The sequence below is a fragment of the Ranitomeya variabilis genome, chromosome 7 (genome assembly GCF_051348905.1).
Source record: "Ranitomeya variabilis isolate aRanVar5 chromosome 7, aRanVar5.hap1, whole genome shotgun sequence".
Lineage (NCBI taxonomy): Eukaryota > Metazoa > Chordata > Amphibia > Anura > Dendrobatidae > Ranitomeya > Ranitomeya variabilis.
This window is the reverse complement of record NC_135238.1, coordinates 161,986,198-162,003,017: the sequence shown is the minus strand read 5'-3', so window position 1 is coordinate 162,003,017 and position 16,820 is coordinate 161,986,198. Positions and strand designations below refer to the sequence as shown.

Here is a 16,820-nt window from a genome sequence, read left to right as displayed (position 1 = left end):
GAATGACAGCTAGTTAATAGTCATGTTGAAGGTTTTCTTTTTATAGTGGACAGCTACATGTAATTTATATGTGCAGTTTGAGTTTGTGCTTAAGTATAAGGTAGTTAGGAATTTCCTTTTGAGGACTTCTTAGAACGTGAATTCTTTAGGGAGGCAAAATGTAATTCCAGAACATCTTAATATCTTTGGAATCAGGTGAATATAAAAAAAGGGCAAAGTTTAAATGGAGTGTAAAGCAAGCAGCACTCTAGGAGAATTCTGCAGCCATATTTTCTGTTTCTATCTATGCATCTTTCTAGAATATTCTAAGTAAAGATGTAACAAAGTGGCGTCTTAGAAGTTTCTTGGCTGTTTTATATATTCCAGGGCTTATTAAGGCAACTAGTTCTTCTGCCGGGATCTGATGCAACATCCACTATATGCCCTAATGCCAGACCAAGGCTTGCGGAGCTGTCCATCCCTGAGGTGCTGAAAGAGCTACCAGTTAGGACTGAAGGAAACGATATTCGACTGATATACCCATATGGTTGGTAGCTGTCTAACCACTGGATCACCAGCGCAAAAGTATTGTGGCAATAATCCAATATTCTTTTATCTCTTCATATTTACATACAATTATTATTATGGCTCATGGCTAACACATTATTAAAAAAAAAAAAAAAGAAATTCAGGTGATAGGATTAAGTAAATTGCATTTGTGTATTTGCTTCTGCAAATTGGCCATTAAAATAATAAAGACTGCTGTGTTTACCAACCACAGAAATCCTCATGTGCAAAAGCACAAGCTGAATATCTAACAGCTATAGATATTAATTTATGTCCATTTCTGCAAAGATCCATCAATACACTGTTTGTATTACTATTCTTTATTTATCTAATGTTAACATGGCCATATTTTGGGAAAATGGAATAACTATATTTCTTAAAGAGAAAAAAAAATATTGAACAGCAAAATGATATCACTCTATAATAAATACAGCCAGGGCTGGTTTTAGACAAAGTGAGGCCCCGGTCAAAAGTTTAAAGTGGGGCCCCAAATGCTAACATATTGCACCATCACGCAGAAACATTTTCGATGTATTACATGCTCTGTGTTCAGGCCCTTAAACAAGTGTGATCACTAATATTTAAGTCGTTTGCCGCTTTTTTCCCAGTGTCTCTACACAGGCTGAAGAAGAATGGTGAGCACAGAACAATCACTAGTAGATCAATCTGTCCACATACATTATCATGGTATCAACAGTAAATGTGCAGGTTACACCGGGCGATGTGCTGCTGAGAACAATGATTTCTGCTCCAGCATAAACAATCCAATCACCCTATGAATAGGCAACATTTTGCTCATTTAGAATAATGCACCCAATAGTCTTACACATGGTATAATGTTCTCCATAGTCCTCCATATAGTATAATATACTTCCCATAGTCCTCAATATAGTATAATGCATCCCATAGCTCTCATTATAGTATAATGTACCGCATAGACCTACATGCAGTATAATGCAGACCCCATAGTCCTCCATATAGTATAATACACTCTCCATAGTCCTCATTATAGTATAATGCATCCCATAGTCCTCCATATGGTATAATGCACCCCATAGTCTTCCATATAGTATAATACGCTCCCCATAGTCATCGATATAGTATAATGCATCCCATAGTCCTCCATATAGTATATTGCACCCCATAGTCCTCCACATAGTATAATTCACCCCATAGTCATTTATATAGTATAATGCATTCTCCATAGTCCTCCATAGAGTACAATGCATTTCCCATAGTCCTCCATACAGTATAATGCAGCCCCCATATAGTATAATGCACTCCCAAAAGTCCTTGATAGAGTATAATGCATCCCTCATATAGTAAACATAATATAATGCACTCCCCATAGTCCTTGATAAGGTATAATGACCAGAGTATAATGCAGCCTCCATAGAGTATAAAACAGCCTCCAGAGTAAAAATGCATCCTCCATAGAGTATAACGCAGCCCTGTAGAGTATAATGCAGCCCTATAGAGTAAAATGCAGCCCTAATATAGTATAAAACAGCCCCCATATAGTATAATGTAGCCCCCATAGAGTATAATGCAGCCTCAGCCACTGGCTAGGGGTCCTTGGGGGAGTGGGAGCCCTAATCAACTGCCTACTTTGCCTGCCCCTAACGCCGGTTCTAAATACAACCTTGCTCACACTATCTCATCAAAGGATTGTTCGACCTTTGGGTGCAAGTCTGCAGTCACTCTAGTGTCTGGAACTTGTTAATATTCATATAACATACACTGCACACTGCGAGGATTCTCAGACTTATACCCTAAGGCTGGATAACCCCTTTAGTTCATATGTGTTCTTTCCTCTGTATTTATAAATATTTAGAATGTTTTTATTCCAAGACCTAACTACAAAGGGTTTGTATTCAGTCTGTAACTATGTACATACATAGGTCTGCATAGGAGCTGTATACATAAAATGGATAAGATATTTCTAACCAAGATTTGCAAGTTGTTTAATTATTTAGATGCATTGGAGCTACAGAAACTGTTATGAACTGTTTTTGCCCCAACCGAATTATTATTTTTAGTTTGATGAACCTGAATGTAAACTATTTGACTTACTATATGTTTAAAATATGTTTTATAGCTCAACACATTCAGGTAGATTTTCAATAGTAGATAATATGTTTAGTTTTAATAAAAAAATGTAAAAGCGCAGGTTTGAGTGTTCTTTATGGGACTATTGGAGGAAAAAGAACTATTTTATAGAGCAGGATAAACTCATTGTTATGTGTGCTGTTAGCATGTTTTATTACACAGTTGTGAAAAGTTACATGATTTAAATTGTTCTTCTGGTATTTCTAGAAGCTGATATGAAGGTGACGTTGGGTCCCAAGCCCCCATGTTCAAATAGGGAAATATCCCAATTCTGGATGGATACGTCTCTCAATGGTCTTTTCCTCTGTAATGGCATTGAGTGGATACCTGTACTTGAAAGTAAGAAAGCTGTTATAAATGAATACGGTATATAGATGACTATTACTGCTGCTCTCATACATTACTTTATGAAACGTAAACTGTGGGAATGAGGTATAAGCTCTCCTAAGTCTATCTTTGACATCTAGCCACTATTGAAGTACATTTTTCACTATGGCTTTTTTCTTTCATTCAATTTAAAGATTAATGAGAGCCGTTGACTCAAAATTGAGGACATGTCAAAAAAGACCTTTCACCATGTGTTTCATGTTCAGCTAGACACATGATGCATATAGTGGCTGCACAGCAGAATAAAAAGTTTTATTTATTTATTTACTTCCAATTTTGTCTCTCCATTGTGGAGATATTAGTAATCAAAGTATTTGACACCTAATGAGTTAACTTTTTTTGAAATCCAAGTGGGTGTTATCAGACAGTTGTCTCTGGGGGTGTGTACTTCATCTCCCTCTATGAGTTGACGAATCATAAGCAGGCAGCAATAGAACAGAAAAAGAACACGCCCCACAATAGCATAGGTTTCTCAGTGCCTGAGATGTAAGGATACGGCTTTGATCTCCTGATCCTGCATGATTAGCAAGTGCTGTGAGATTAGAAAACAGATGGCTCACACCTTTTAGGTAAGGTCACATAACAAACCATTCTATCAGCTCTTCTCCCCTCCTAGCACTGTCAGCTCTGTCTTTCTGACCCCTCCTTCCACATTACGTGTTGGGGGATGGGTCACACTTATGACTGTTGTGCTCAAAACAACTTTTGAGAACAACATATACAAGTGTGATTACTGACACCGCTTCGGACAGGCGATGTGAGAGAAGGGGCTGTACAGCACAGCTGATAGTCGTATGAGAGGAGGAGAGCTGATATAAGGGTTTGGAATATGTATATAGAAAGTAGGGGTGCACTAATTGGAAAAATAAAGAAAAAAGAGGTGTGCTCTACCTAGTCTATATGTAGCAGGTACATGAATAAGAGAAAAAAGATAGACTAGATGGAGTAGGCACAACCACAAATCTATAAATATCAAAAATAACCTTTATTATCACCTCACAAATAACCATAAAAACATTTAAAACACATGAGAAAAACAAAGAACACACCCCCACTCACGGGTTAAAGTAGACCCCTGAGCCCTAAGACAATCATGACACAATGTGGATACTTGAGCAATACTGTATATACACTTATATGCTATACCCCTAAATGCACCCACATATCAATCCATGTGGTAAAAGTATCCAGCCCTCACAGGTATCCATATAATAGCCACAAGAAAAACGTATATATATACAACCTGGCTGTAATCGGGTAATGGAATCAGTCCAGAGTCCATGAACTTGTGGCTACTGAGTGGAAGGAAAAATCCAAGGTTGTGCACACGGGAATGATCCAACACAAGGCTCAGCAGAATAAGGTTCCCGAATGGGAAACAAGGGTATGATAACCCTAAAGAGAGTGGGGTGTGACAAGCAGGCCCCACGCGTATCGCTGCCGCAGCAGCTTCGTCAGGGGAAGTGGTCTGGGGGTAGATACATCAAAATTAAATATCCAAAAAGATAAATACAAATTACATACCGCTGGGTTCAAAAGAACAGATGCACCAGGAGGGGAGGAGGGTACAATGTCCGCATGGTTCCATGCAAAAACGGAAGTCTCCATGGCGTGCACTGTGGCAACTCAGTCCAGAGAATATCCATATTTAATGTGCAATATCATGTAAAATTGTGCCACATACGGGATTAACCCCTTTCTGACATTAGACGTACTATCCCGTCGAGGTGGGGTGGGCCCGTATGACCACCAACGGGATAGTACGTCATATGTGATCGGCCACGCTCACGGGGGGAGCGCGGCCAATCGCGGCCATGTGTCAGCTGACTATCGCAGCTGACATCCGGCACTATGTGCCAGGAGTGGTCACGGACCGCCCCCGGCACATTAACCCCCGGCACACTGCGATCAAACATGATCGCAGTGCTCCGGCAGTATAGGGAAGCATCTCGAAGTGAGGGGGCTCCCTGCGTGCTTCCCTGAGACCCCCGGAGCAACGCGATGTGATCGCGTTGCTCCGAGGGTCTCTTACCTCCTCCTCACTGCAGAAGGCCCGGATCCAAAATGGCCACAGCATCCGGGTCCTGCAGGGAGGTGGCTTCACAGCGCCTGCTCAGAGCAGGCGCCGGGAAGCTTCCAGGAGCTGTGCAAGTCAGACCGCTGATCTGACACAGTGGCACAGCAAAGTGTCAGATCGGCGATCTTACACTATAGCATGATGCCCCCCCCCGGGGCAATGTTATAGCGTAAAAAAAAAAATATTCACATGTGTAAAAAAAATTTTAAAAAATCCCCCCCAAAATTAAAAAAAATATATATATATTGTTCCTATAAATAAATTTCTTTATCGAGATAAAAAAAAACAATAAAAGTACACATATTTAGTATCGCTGCGTCTGTAACGACCCGACCTATAAATCTGTCCCACTAGTTAACCCCTTCAGTGAACACAGTAAAAAAAAAAAAAAAAAAGAGGCAAAAAACAACGCTTTATTATCAAACCGCCAAACAAAAAGTGGAATAACACGCGATCAAAAAGACGGATATAAATAAACATGGTACCGCTGAAAACGTCATCTTGTCCTGCAAAAAACGAGCCACCATACAGCGTCATCAAAGAAAAAAGAAAAAAGTTATAGTCCTCAGGATAAAGCGATGCAAAAATGATTATTTTTTCTATAAAATAGTTTTTATCATATAAAAGCGCCAAAACATAAAAAATGATATAAATGAGGTAAACTGCTTTATCCATTTTACCAAACGCGGAACGGTATAAACGCCTCCCCCAAAAGAAATTCATGAATAGCTGGTTTTTGGTCATTCTGCCTCACAAAAATCAGAATGAAAAGCGATCAAAAAATGTCACGTGCCTGAAAATGTTACCAATAAAAACGTCAACTCGTCCCGCAAAAAAACAAGACCTCACATGACTCTGTGGACCAAAATATGGAAAAATATAGCTCTCAAAATGTGGTAACGCAAAAAATATTTTTTGCAATAAAAAGCGTCTTTCAGTGTGTGACGGCTGCCAATCATAAAAATCCGCTAAAAAAACAGCTATAAAAGTAAATCAAACCCCCTTCATCACCCCCTTACTTAGCGAAAAATTAAAAAATTAAAAAAATGTATTTATTTCCATTTTCCCATTAGGGTTAGGGCTAGGGTTAGGGTTAGGGCTAGGGTTAGGGCAAGGGTTAGAGCTAGGGTTAGGGCTAGGGTTAGGGTTTAGGGCAAGGGTTAGGGCTAGGATTAGGGATAGGGTTGGGGTTAGGGTTAAGGCTACAGTTAGGGTTGGGGCTAAAGTTAGGGTTAGGGTTTGTATTACATTTACAGTTGGGAATAGGGTTGGGATTAGGGTTACGGGTGTGTCAGGGTTAGGGGTGTGGTTAGGGTTACCATTGGGATTAGGGTTAGGGATGTGTTTGGATTAGGGTTTCAGTTATAATTGGGGGGTTTCCACTGTTTAGGCACATCAGGGGCTCTCCAAACGCGACATGGCATCCGATCTCAATTCCAGCCAATTCTGCATTGAAAAAGTAAAACAGTGCTCCTTCCCTTCCGAGCTCTCCCATGCGCCCAAACAGAGGTTTACCCCAACATATGGGGAATCAGCATGCTCAGGACACAGTGTACAACTTTTGGGGTCCAATTTCTCCTGTTACCCTTGGGAAAATACAAAACTGGGGGCTAAAAATAATTTTTGTGGAAAAAAAAGATTTTTTATTTTCACGGCTCTGCGTTATAAACTGTAGTGAAACACTTGGGGGTTCAAAGTTTTCACAACACATCTAGATAAGTTCCTTGGGGGGTCTAGTTTCCAATATGGGGTCACTTGTGGGGCGGTTTCAATGTTTAGGCACATCAGTGGCTCTTCAAACGCAACATGGCGTTCCATCTCAATTCCTGTCAATTTTGCATTGGAAAGTCAAATGGCACTCCTTCGCTTCCGAGCTCTGTCATGCGCCCAAACAGTGGTTTACCCCCACATATGGGGTATCGGCGTACTCAGGACAAATTGTACAACATCTTTTGGGGTCCATTTTCTCCTGTTACCCTTGGTAAAATAAAACAAATTGGAGCTGAAGTAAATTTTGTGTGAAAAAAAGTTAAATGTTCATTTTTATTTAAACATTCCAAAAATTCCTGTGAAACACCTGAACGGTTAATAAACTTCTTGAATGTGGTTTTGAGCACCTTGAGTGGTGCAGTTTTTAGAATGGTGTCACACTTGGTTATTTTCTATCATATAGACCCCTCAAAATGACTTCAAATGAGATGTGGTCCCTAAAAAAAAATGATGTTGTAAAAATGAGAAATTGCTGGTCAACTTTTAACCCTTATAACTCCTTAACAAAAAAAAAATTTGGTTCCAAAATTGTGCTGATGTAAAGTAGACATGTGGGAAATGTTACTTATTAATAGTGTTGAGCGATACCGTCCGATATTTGAAAGTATCGGTATCGGAAAGTATCGGCCGATACCGGCAAAGTATCGGATCCAATCCGATACCGATACCCGATACCAATACAAGTCAATGGGACTCAAGTATCGGACGGTATCCCTGATGGTTCCCAGGGTCTGAAGGAGAGGAAACTCTCCTTCAGGCCCTGGGAACCATATTAATGTGTAAAATAAAGAATTAAAATAAAAAATATTGCTATACTCACCTCTCCGAGGGAACCGGCAGCGTTGTTTGCTTAAAATGCGCGCTTTTCCTTCCTTCCGTGACGTCACGGCTTCTGATTGGTCGCGTGCCGCCCATGTGGCCACGACGCGACCAATCACAGCAAGCCGTGACGTAATTTTCAGGTCCTTCTAGGCATTCAGTATTTTAAAATTACGTTCCGGCTTTGTGATTGGTCGCGTCGCGGTCACATGGGGGACGCGACCAATCACAAGCCGTGACGTCACGGGAGGAAGGAGACGCGCGCATTTTAAAATGCGCGCGTGTCCAGCCTCCAGTGACGTCACGGCTTGTGATTGGTCGCGTCGCCATGTTGGCCACGACGCAACCAATCACAGAAAGCCGTGACGTAATTTCAGGTCCTTCAGTATTTTAAAATTACGTTCCGGCTTTGTGATTGGTTGCGTCGCGGCCAACATGGCGACGCGACCAATCACAAGCCGTGACGTCATGGGAGGCTGGACACGCGCGCATTTTAAAATGCGCGCGTCTCCTGCCTCCCGTGACGTCACGGCTTGTGATTGGTCGCGTCGCCCATGTGACCGCGACGCGACCAATCACAAAGCCGGAACGTAATTTTAAAATACTGAATGCCTAGAAGGACCTGAAAATTACGTCACGGCTTGCTGTGATTGGTCGCGTCGCGGCCACATGGGCGGCACGCGACCAATCAGAAGCTGTGACGTCACGGAAGGAAGGAAAAGCGCGCATTTTAAGCAAACAACGCTGCCGGTTCCCTCGGTGAGGTCCAGGCTGCGTCGGAGAGGTGAGTATAGCAATATTTTTTATTTTAATTCTTTATTTTACACATTAATGTTGTTTCGATACCGATACCCGATACCACAAAAGTATCGGATCTCGGTATCGGAATTCCGATACAGCAAATATCGGCCGATACCCGATACTTGCGGTATCGGAATGCTCAACACTACTTATTAAGTATTTTGTCTGACAGTTGTAGCGCCCCCACTGTCGCAGGGCCGAGGGGTACCCGGTACCGGGCCTCTGAGTCTCTGTTCTGGGGTTGTCACGGTGGCTAGACCGTGACCCTGCTGAGGGGCGTACAATGATAGGTGTGCGTGATGGTGATGATGTTGTGGTGGTGCGGTGCAGGTTGCAGTAAATAACGAGGACACCAGATTGCAGTCTCTTTACCTCTTTACTGAAGGCTTCAGGATCCTCAATCCGGAATACGGTTAACCGGGCTGCGCAAGCCTGGCCGGTCCGATGGCACATCCAGAGCTCCCTTTGCAGGTGGAAATCTGTGCCTACCTTCTAGCGCTTGTGTGTTGTAGTCCTTCCCTGCTAAGCACCACGGGATAGTCCTCACAACTGTTGTGTCTGTTTCTCGTGTTCCCTCACAACTCGATTCTGATGTTCTTCCACGTCCCCCAGATCTTATGGTTAGGACGCACCCGTATGACGGGGAGGCTCGGAGCTCTTCCGGGACTCTAGCGTCGCCCCACTCCTGTTGTTACCCCCCTGTGTCTTCCTAGGTCAATTGGGTGAGACAGCCCGCCTCTAACTGACTGTCCTGCCGTAGGTTTGAAGTTTGGCCTGGAGCTCTATACTTCCTCGGCGTTCCGGCCACCGGTTATGCGCCTCAATAGGATGTTGCCTCGTCTTACAGCACGACTCCTACTGGTATTCTCCTTGTTGCGTTGATCTCGTTTCTCACTCAGCACAATAAACCTCGCTTCTTGTCCTTTCTTGGGGTACCGCCGCTATATCGTGCAGGCGCGGTCCCGTAACGTTCTCTCTGGTTGCTAGGCCTCTGTCAGGATCCCACCCCTGACAGGGACCCCTCTGAATCTTCCCCTACAACACCCTCTGCCACAAGGTGTTGCCTGGTTCCAACCCAGTCAGCTTTCTGATCTAACTTCCTGCCTAACCCCCAGTTTTACCAGATTGTGAGGAGTGGCCTAATACATAGAACCCTTAGCTCCCCCTGGAGGCCAGACTGTGAAGTGTATTGGTGTCTGTGATACCTGGTCAGATGAACTCCTTCAGTGCCATCAGACGTACCATAGCCCCCCTTAGCGGCGGAGCATCAGTACGACCAGGACTCTGGGGCGCTGCACATATCTCTGTGATTTATTTACATAAAAATTCAAAGTTGGAAAATAGCGAAATTTTCTAAGTTTTTGCCAAATTTTCATTTTTTTCACAAATAATTGCAGGTAATATCAATTTTTTTTTACCACTTTCATGAAGTACAATATGTCTTGAGAAAACAGTGTCAGAATCACCGGGATCCGTTGAAGCGTTCCAGAGTTATAACCTCATAAAGGGACAGTGGTCAGAATTGTAAAAATTGGCATGGTCATTAACGTGCAAACCACCCTTGGGGGTAAAGGGGTTAAAGAGCCATTTAATGGCCCCCTATAGATCACATATTCTGAAAATCCAGGCATATTCTGTCCTTAGCCACTTAATCCCTCCATCAGAAATAATCCGAAGTCCGATGGGCACGATAACCCAGTGCAATGTCTTCTTATTATAGGCCATCACTGCATGTGTGGCTTCTTCAGGGGATTGTTGATTCTGCAAAGCGTCCATCATGCAGAATGTATTTATCTTTTTGGATATTTAAACCTGACGTATCTACCTCCAGGCCACTTCCCCTGACGAAGCTGCTGCGGCAGCGATACGCATGGGGCCTGCTTGTCACACCCCACTCTCTTTAGGGTTATCATACCCTTGTTTCCCATTCGGGAACCTTATTCTGCTGAGCCCTGTGTTGGATCATTCCCTTGTGCACAACCTTGGATTTTTCCTTCCACTCAGTAGCCACAAGTTCATGGACTCTGGACTATGATTCCATTACCCGATTACAGCCAGGTTGTATGTATATATATATTTTTCTTGTGGCTATTATATGTATACCTGTTAGGGCTGGATACTTTTACCACATGGATTGATATGTGGGTGCATTTAGGGGTATAGCATATAAGTGTATATACAGTATTGCTCAAGTATCCACATTGTGTCATGATTGTCTTAGGGCTCAGGGGTCTACTTTAACCCATGAGTGGGGGTGTGTTCTTTGTTTTTCTCATGTGTTTTAAATGTTTTTATGGTTATTTGTGAGGTGATAATAAAGGTTATTTTTGATATTTATAGATTTGTGGTTGTGCCTACTCCATCTAGTCTATCTTTTTTCTCTTATTCATAAGGGTTTGGAATATGACACAGCTAAACTCAGTTGTGCTGCCCCTCCTCCCTCAGGGATGTTATTTGAAAGAAGTTTGAGCCATCTGTCCTCTAATCTCCCAGCACTTTACAATAATGCAGGAGGTTAGACCAGGAGATCAGATGTGTATCATTACATCTCACACACTGAGAAACCTAAGTTATGGTATTTTTCTGTTGTGTTCTTGCCTGCTTATGACTTGTCAACATATACATGGAGAACAAGTACACAACTGCAATTAAAACTGTCTAACTCATAGCAATAGCAATATAGTATGGCTTTTTAAAAAAATAAAAATAAATATATTTTATTCATTCATGCTCTTTCACCCATATATATGAATGAAAAAAACCTTCTTTGTTGGCTTTTCCTGTTTCTCATTTGTGAAATCTCTAGGGTATTCACAGAATACAGACTTGCGTTGATGACATCGGAGGGTATACTAGTGGTTGGTTGGGAATCTTTTTCCCTGGTTTCTCTGCAGCCCTACCCACTTGCTATAAGGATCTCCTGCTAATGGATACAGGAATTCTAATAGTAACACAATAAGATGGAATTATTCGTTATTCTGTTCCATTATATCATTATGTGGCCATACACTACAGCTTCACTGATGTTTGCTGTTAAGGATGTTATGAAGCCTCTAGAAATACATAACACCTCTGAATACTTCTGAACACTTTGATTGTTAGCCTTTGCCTTCTCTCCATTGTTCGGGATGGTCATTGTTACATTCTGCCGCAGCGGTGATAGGGAGAAATAAGTATTTGATGCACTGCAGGCAAGTTGTATTTCATGTAATCTTAATGAAAATCACATTATATTCAGTCGTCTTCTTGCTATGGTGGAATGAAGAAATTAAAGCATTTCTTTGAGACTTGCTAAACCACTGAAATTAATCCGACTTTAGAACATTCGGTGGTAAATAATATTTTTTATAATGTGGAAGAGGAAAAAAGAGATAAGAGCTTCTATCTGTGGAGCCAACCAAGCAGTCTGATGTGTACAAGTGGAATAATTTAGTTTTGATAGTGAGTAGGTCATAGAAATGGGTGACATTCACACTCATAAGGAATGTACTAAAGTTATCTTTCTGATAGGTTTTATTTTATTCTTTGCAGTCTATTTATGGCCTCCAAGCCACGGTACACCATTGAAATAGCTTATAAATCAATTGGCCAATTACTTTTAAGTCTTTAAAAATGTAGGGACAATGTAAAAAAAGGTTTTACTTTCTAAAAGGTTATTGATACTTTTGCAAATCCCATTGAATTAAAACTGAATTTAATTTTGCATGATCTGTTATACATGTGTAAGGAGGTCGACGAGATCATGGGTACCTGCATGCTGGGTCCGGAACTAGAGAGGCTGCATCCACTGTTCCCGGGGGGAAGCCTGAGTGAGGCGGACCTCCCCCTGTTGCCTAGAGGAGAGGGGCTTCCTGCTGTCAGAGGAGGGGGGTGGAAGAGAAGAGATAAAAAGCGCGCAAAGGAAGGCAGTCTGGCGCCGAGGCAGAGTGAGCAGTGTGCTTCGCTCCCCAGCCCAACACAGAGTACCGGTGCTGTGACAGGGTGGGCTGCAGTCGATCAGAAGGGCAGAGACTGCTGAGCTGAGGGAAGCAGTGTACCCAGCAGTAGTACAGAGCAGAGCCATGCAGAGCAGAGCCGTGCGCACCATAGCTGGGTGTAACAGCAGCCAAAGAGGTGAGTGCTCCATCCAGGGAGCACCTACGCCACACAGACCAGTGACCGCCATCACCTGCCACCGTCAGTGGGGACAAGAGGAAAGGAGACGTACAGTGCATGTCCAGTGACCGCCATAAAGTCAGGTACCAGACGCTCCAGGAAAGTGAGTACCGTGCGTGTACTGCTTGAAAGAAGACCAAGAGCATGACCTTCAGCTACCTCTGACTGTGTTAGTTAATAGCGGCCCAGACACGCATGACCTGACTGCACCATGGGTTATAGTTTTAGAGCTTCTGGTCCATATACCTACACGCTCCGCAGAGCAGAGCTACGTGCCGGCGGTTCCATACACTGGATTCAGTACCGTGCTAGACACCTTTAAGTGCAGGAAATCTACCCACTCCCAGAGACTTTGTTGAGATGTCACGCACCGCTGTTGTCGGTGCCACCGTTGGATTACCACCTGCTACAGACTTTGCTGAGACATCATGTGCCGCTGCTGTTGGTGCCACCATTGGAACCCTGAAGCGCTGCACAACAGAAGACTACAATCTGATAAGTTTCACCTCTTTAATTCTGAACTATCGTTCGTCCCTGTCCTACCCTGCCACTCTCCCAATTCTCACCCATGGATGTTCGTGTCTGTCAGGTTCAGCTGAACTTTAGCCCCTTCCTGACCTGTGACACAGCGTATGCGTCATGAAAGTCGGTGCCAATTCGACCTGTGACGCATATGCTGCGTCACAGAATGATCGAGTTCCTGCAGATCGGGTGAAAGGGTTAACTCAAATTTCACCCGACCTGCAGGGACAGGGGGAGTGGTACTTCAGCCCGGGGGGTGGCTTTACCCCCACGTGGCTACAATCGCTCTGATTGGCTGTTGAAAGTGAAACAGCCAATCAGAGCAATTTGTAATATTTCACCTATGAAACTTGGTGAAATATTACAATCCACCCATGGCCGATGCTGCAATACCATCGGCCATGGCTGGAGACCCCAATCTGCCCCTGCCACCGACTGACAGCGGTGATATGCCGCCGCCGTCAGTGTTTCCTACCCCTCCGTCCTGTCCTCTGCACCCTCGTCTCCCCTCCGCACCCTAGTCTCCCCTCCGCCCCCGTCCTCCCCTCTGCCCCCCGCTGTCTGATCCCACCCCCCATACTTACCGAGTCCCGGTGTCCCTCCGTCTTCTCCTATGGGCGCCGCCATCTTCCAAAATGTCTGGCCATTCCAGGTACATTTTGATCACTGTGACAGGTTCTATCACAGTGATCAAAATAAAAAAAATAGTAAATAAACCCCCCCTTTATCACCCCCATATGTAGGGAACATAATAAAATAAAGAAAATATATTTATTTTTTTCCACTAGGACTAGGGTTGCAATTAGGGATAGGGTTAGGTTTGCAATTAGGGTTAGGGTTAGACTTAGGGTTAGAATTAGGGTTAGGGTTAGAATTAGGCTATGTGCACACGGTGCGGATTTGGCTGCCGATCAGCAGCGGAATGGCTGCTGCGGAGTCGTAGCATCGTAGCAGTTTTCCATCACATTTACAGTACCATGTAAACCTATGGAAAACCAAATCCACTGTGCCCATGGTGCGGAAAATACCGCTCGGTATTTTCTGCAGCATGTCAATTCTTTGTGCGGATTCTGCAGCATTTCTCACCTGTTCCTGTATAGGAATCTGCAGGTGAAATCCGCACAAAAAACACTGGAAATCCGCAGGTTAAAAACACGTTTCGCTGACGAAGCAGCGAGCGAAACGTGCGTTGGAGTGGTGTGTGCGGGGCAGTGGCATCTCCAACTGGTCAGTATAAACAAACTTTTGCTTGCACTCGGTCTGGTATAATTTGCAGTATTGTGATAGAAATAATATAATTACTTGGGTGTTGGATTTTTTCATTCACCATTTTTGTGATCACATTGGTATGTTTTGTATGCAATCTGATTAATTTTTGAAATGCACTTTTGCACTTTATTATATTTGAATATTTGATTGTTGTACACTTGGTAGTAGTGTGTATGTGTATATATATATATACATGCATATTATACACACAATTTTTTGATTTATTTTTCATCACATATTATATTATTAAAAATTAATATTATTTGCTGCATTATATTTATTGATTTTTTATATTTATGAATTATGTACTGATCAGTTTGGAATTGCCCTGTCCTGCGCATACGGGGTTTTATATTAAATATTATTAAATCCCCCAGAAAACCTCGATTGGAGGAGTTATAATTAATTATTATTTATACATTTTATATTCTTATCAATAATAATTGGTTTTAAATTGTTTGTTTAAAAAAAAATATATATATTTTTTAATAAAAATTTCCATATATTTTGGTGATATATATTGTGATTGCAATTAATTTTAAATAAAAATACATTTTATGGAATTATCTTTGGTCTGATGGAATTTTTTAAGAGTTAATTTCTATGGTGGTTTTCATTAGTGTATATAAGCTGTTATTTCTGGTATTTCTTTCTGTATAGGTTTTTGTTTTTTTAGTGTGTGAATTATATCTGCAGTAATGTCATATATTTTTAACTATTACTAGAAAAGGAGAAGCTGGACTATGTAGAGGAGTATCAGAACCTTTCTACTGCTTCAGAATCGATGGGGCTGGAGATCTTTCTTATCCAAAATGTTGGTTACTTTGCTGTAATGGCTAACAAGAATAACCAGCCTGGCTCAGCCCTGTACAGATGGACCAATGGAAAATTCACGATTCATCAATACTTCTCCAGCTACCAGGCCCAAGCATGGAAGCACTTCACAATAGAAAAAAGGGTAAGCATGTAATGTAACCAATTATTGGACTTGTATACTCTTTTATGAAGGCCAATAGACAATAATGGTAAATTACAACATTTGTGAATTATGTGTTAGCCAGGAAAGTATTTGTAAAACCTTTCTTGTACTTTTAATTGAAGACCTGATTACCTGCAACCTAAGCAGACATTATAATGGCAGCTTCGACCAGATGCCACCAATTGAGCCAGACATAACCAATAATTACATTATGAAAACATCATTTGGTCTCATGTTATTCATGAGCTGGTTTCATTTGCAGTTTTTTCAATGCGAAATCGGTTGCAAATTTTTTGTTCACAATTTATTTATTCTCATTGGAACGATGTCATTGATTGTATCCATCCATCTTCTTTGTTTCTAAGGATTCACTTATTTTCCTTCTCACCTTTTTCACTAAAATTAAAACATAAAAGCTGAAACAGCACTGGGACCAATGTTACTCACATGGGCTGTTCAGATGTCCATTGTTTTTCACAGACCGAATCTGCATATGAAAAAATCACAGCAGCATGTACTAGTGTCTTCCATATGTTGGATGAGACTCACCTATTCAAATCTATGGTGCACAAAAAAAATTGGATTCCATACAGGTCACCCATACAGGGGGGAAATAAGTATTTGATCCTTTGTTGATTCTGTAAGTTTGCTCACTGACAAAGACATGAACAGTCTGTAAATTTAAGGGTAGGTTAATTTTACCATCGAGAAATAAAATATCAAAAATAAAATCCAGAAAATCAGATTGTATAAATTATAAAAATGTATTGGCATTTTGCAGTGAGAAATAAGTATTTGATCCCTCTGGCTAACAAGACTTAATAGTTGGTGGCAAAACCCTTGTTGGCAAGCACAGCAGTCATTTTGTAGTTGATGATGAGGTTTGCGCACATGTCAGGAGGAATTTTGGTCCACTCCTCTTTGCAGATCATCTCTAAATCATTAAGATTTTGAGGTTGTCGCTTTGCAACTCGAAGCTTCAACTCCCTCCATAAGTTTTCTATGGGATTAAGGTCTGGAGACCAGCTAGGCCACTCCATGACCTTAACCCCTTTCTGACATTAGACGTACTATCCCGTCGAGGTGGGGTGGGCCCGTATGACCACCGACAGGATAATACATCATATGCGATCGGCCGCGCTCACGGGGGGAGCGCGGCAGATCGTGGCCGGGTGTCAGCTGACTATCGCAGCTGACATCCGGCACTATGTGCCAGGAGCGGTCACGGGCCGCCCCCAGCACATTAACCCCCAGCACACTGCAATCAAACATGATCACAGTGTTCTGGTGGTATAGGGAAGCATCGCACAGGGAGGGGGCTCCCTGCGTGCTTCCCTGAGACCCCCGGAGCAACGTGATGTGATCGTGTTGTTCTGAGGGTCTCTT

The 16,820-nt window shown here is 42.4% G+C and overlaps 1 protein-coding gene across 3 annotated transcripts in view; it reads left to right on the top strand.

Moving 5' to 3' along the window:
- TSPEAR (thrombospondin type laminin G domain and EAR repeats) overlaps positions 1–16,820 on the top strand; it is a 292,494-nt gene that overhangs the window by 105,592 nt on the left and 170,082 nt on the right. For all 3 annotated transcript variants that reach the window (XM_077272147.1, XM_077272148.1, XM_077272146.1), the window contains exons 5-7: positions 367–526; positions 2,863–2,994; positions 15,181–15,413. In XM_077272147.1, coding sequence (XP_077128262.1) covers positions 367–526; positions 2,863–2,994; positions 15,181–15,413 — 525 coding nt within the window. The remainder of the gene's footprint in view (positions 1–366; positions 527–2,862; positions 2,995–15,180; positions 15,414–16,820) is intronic.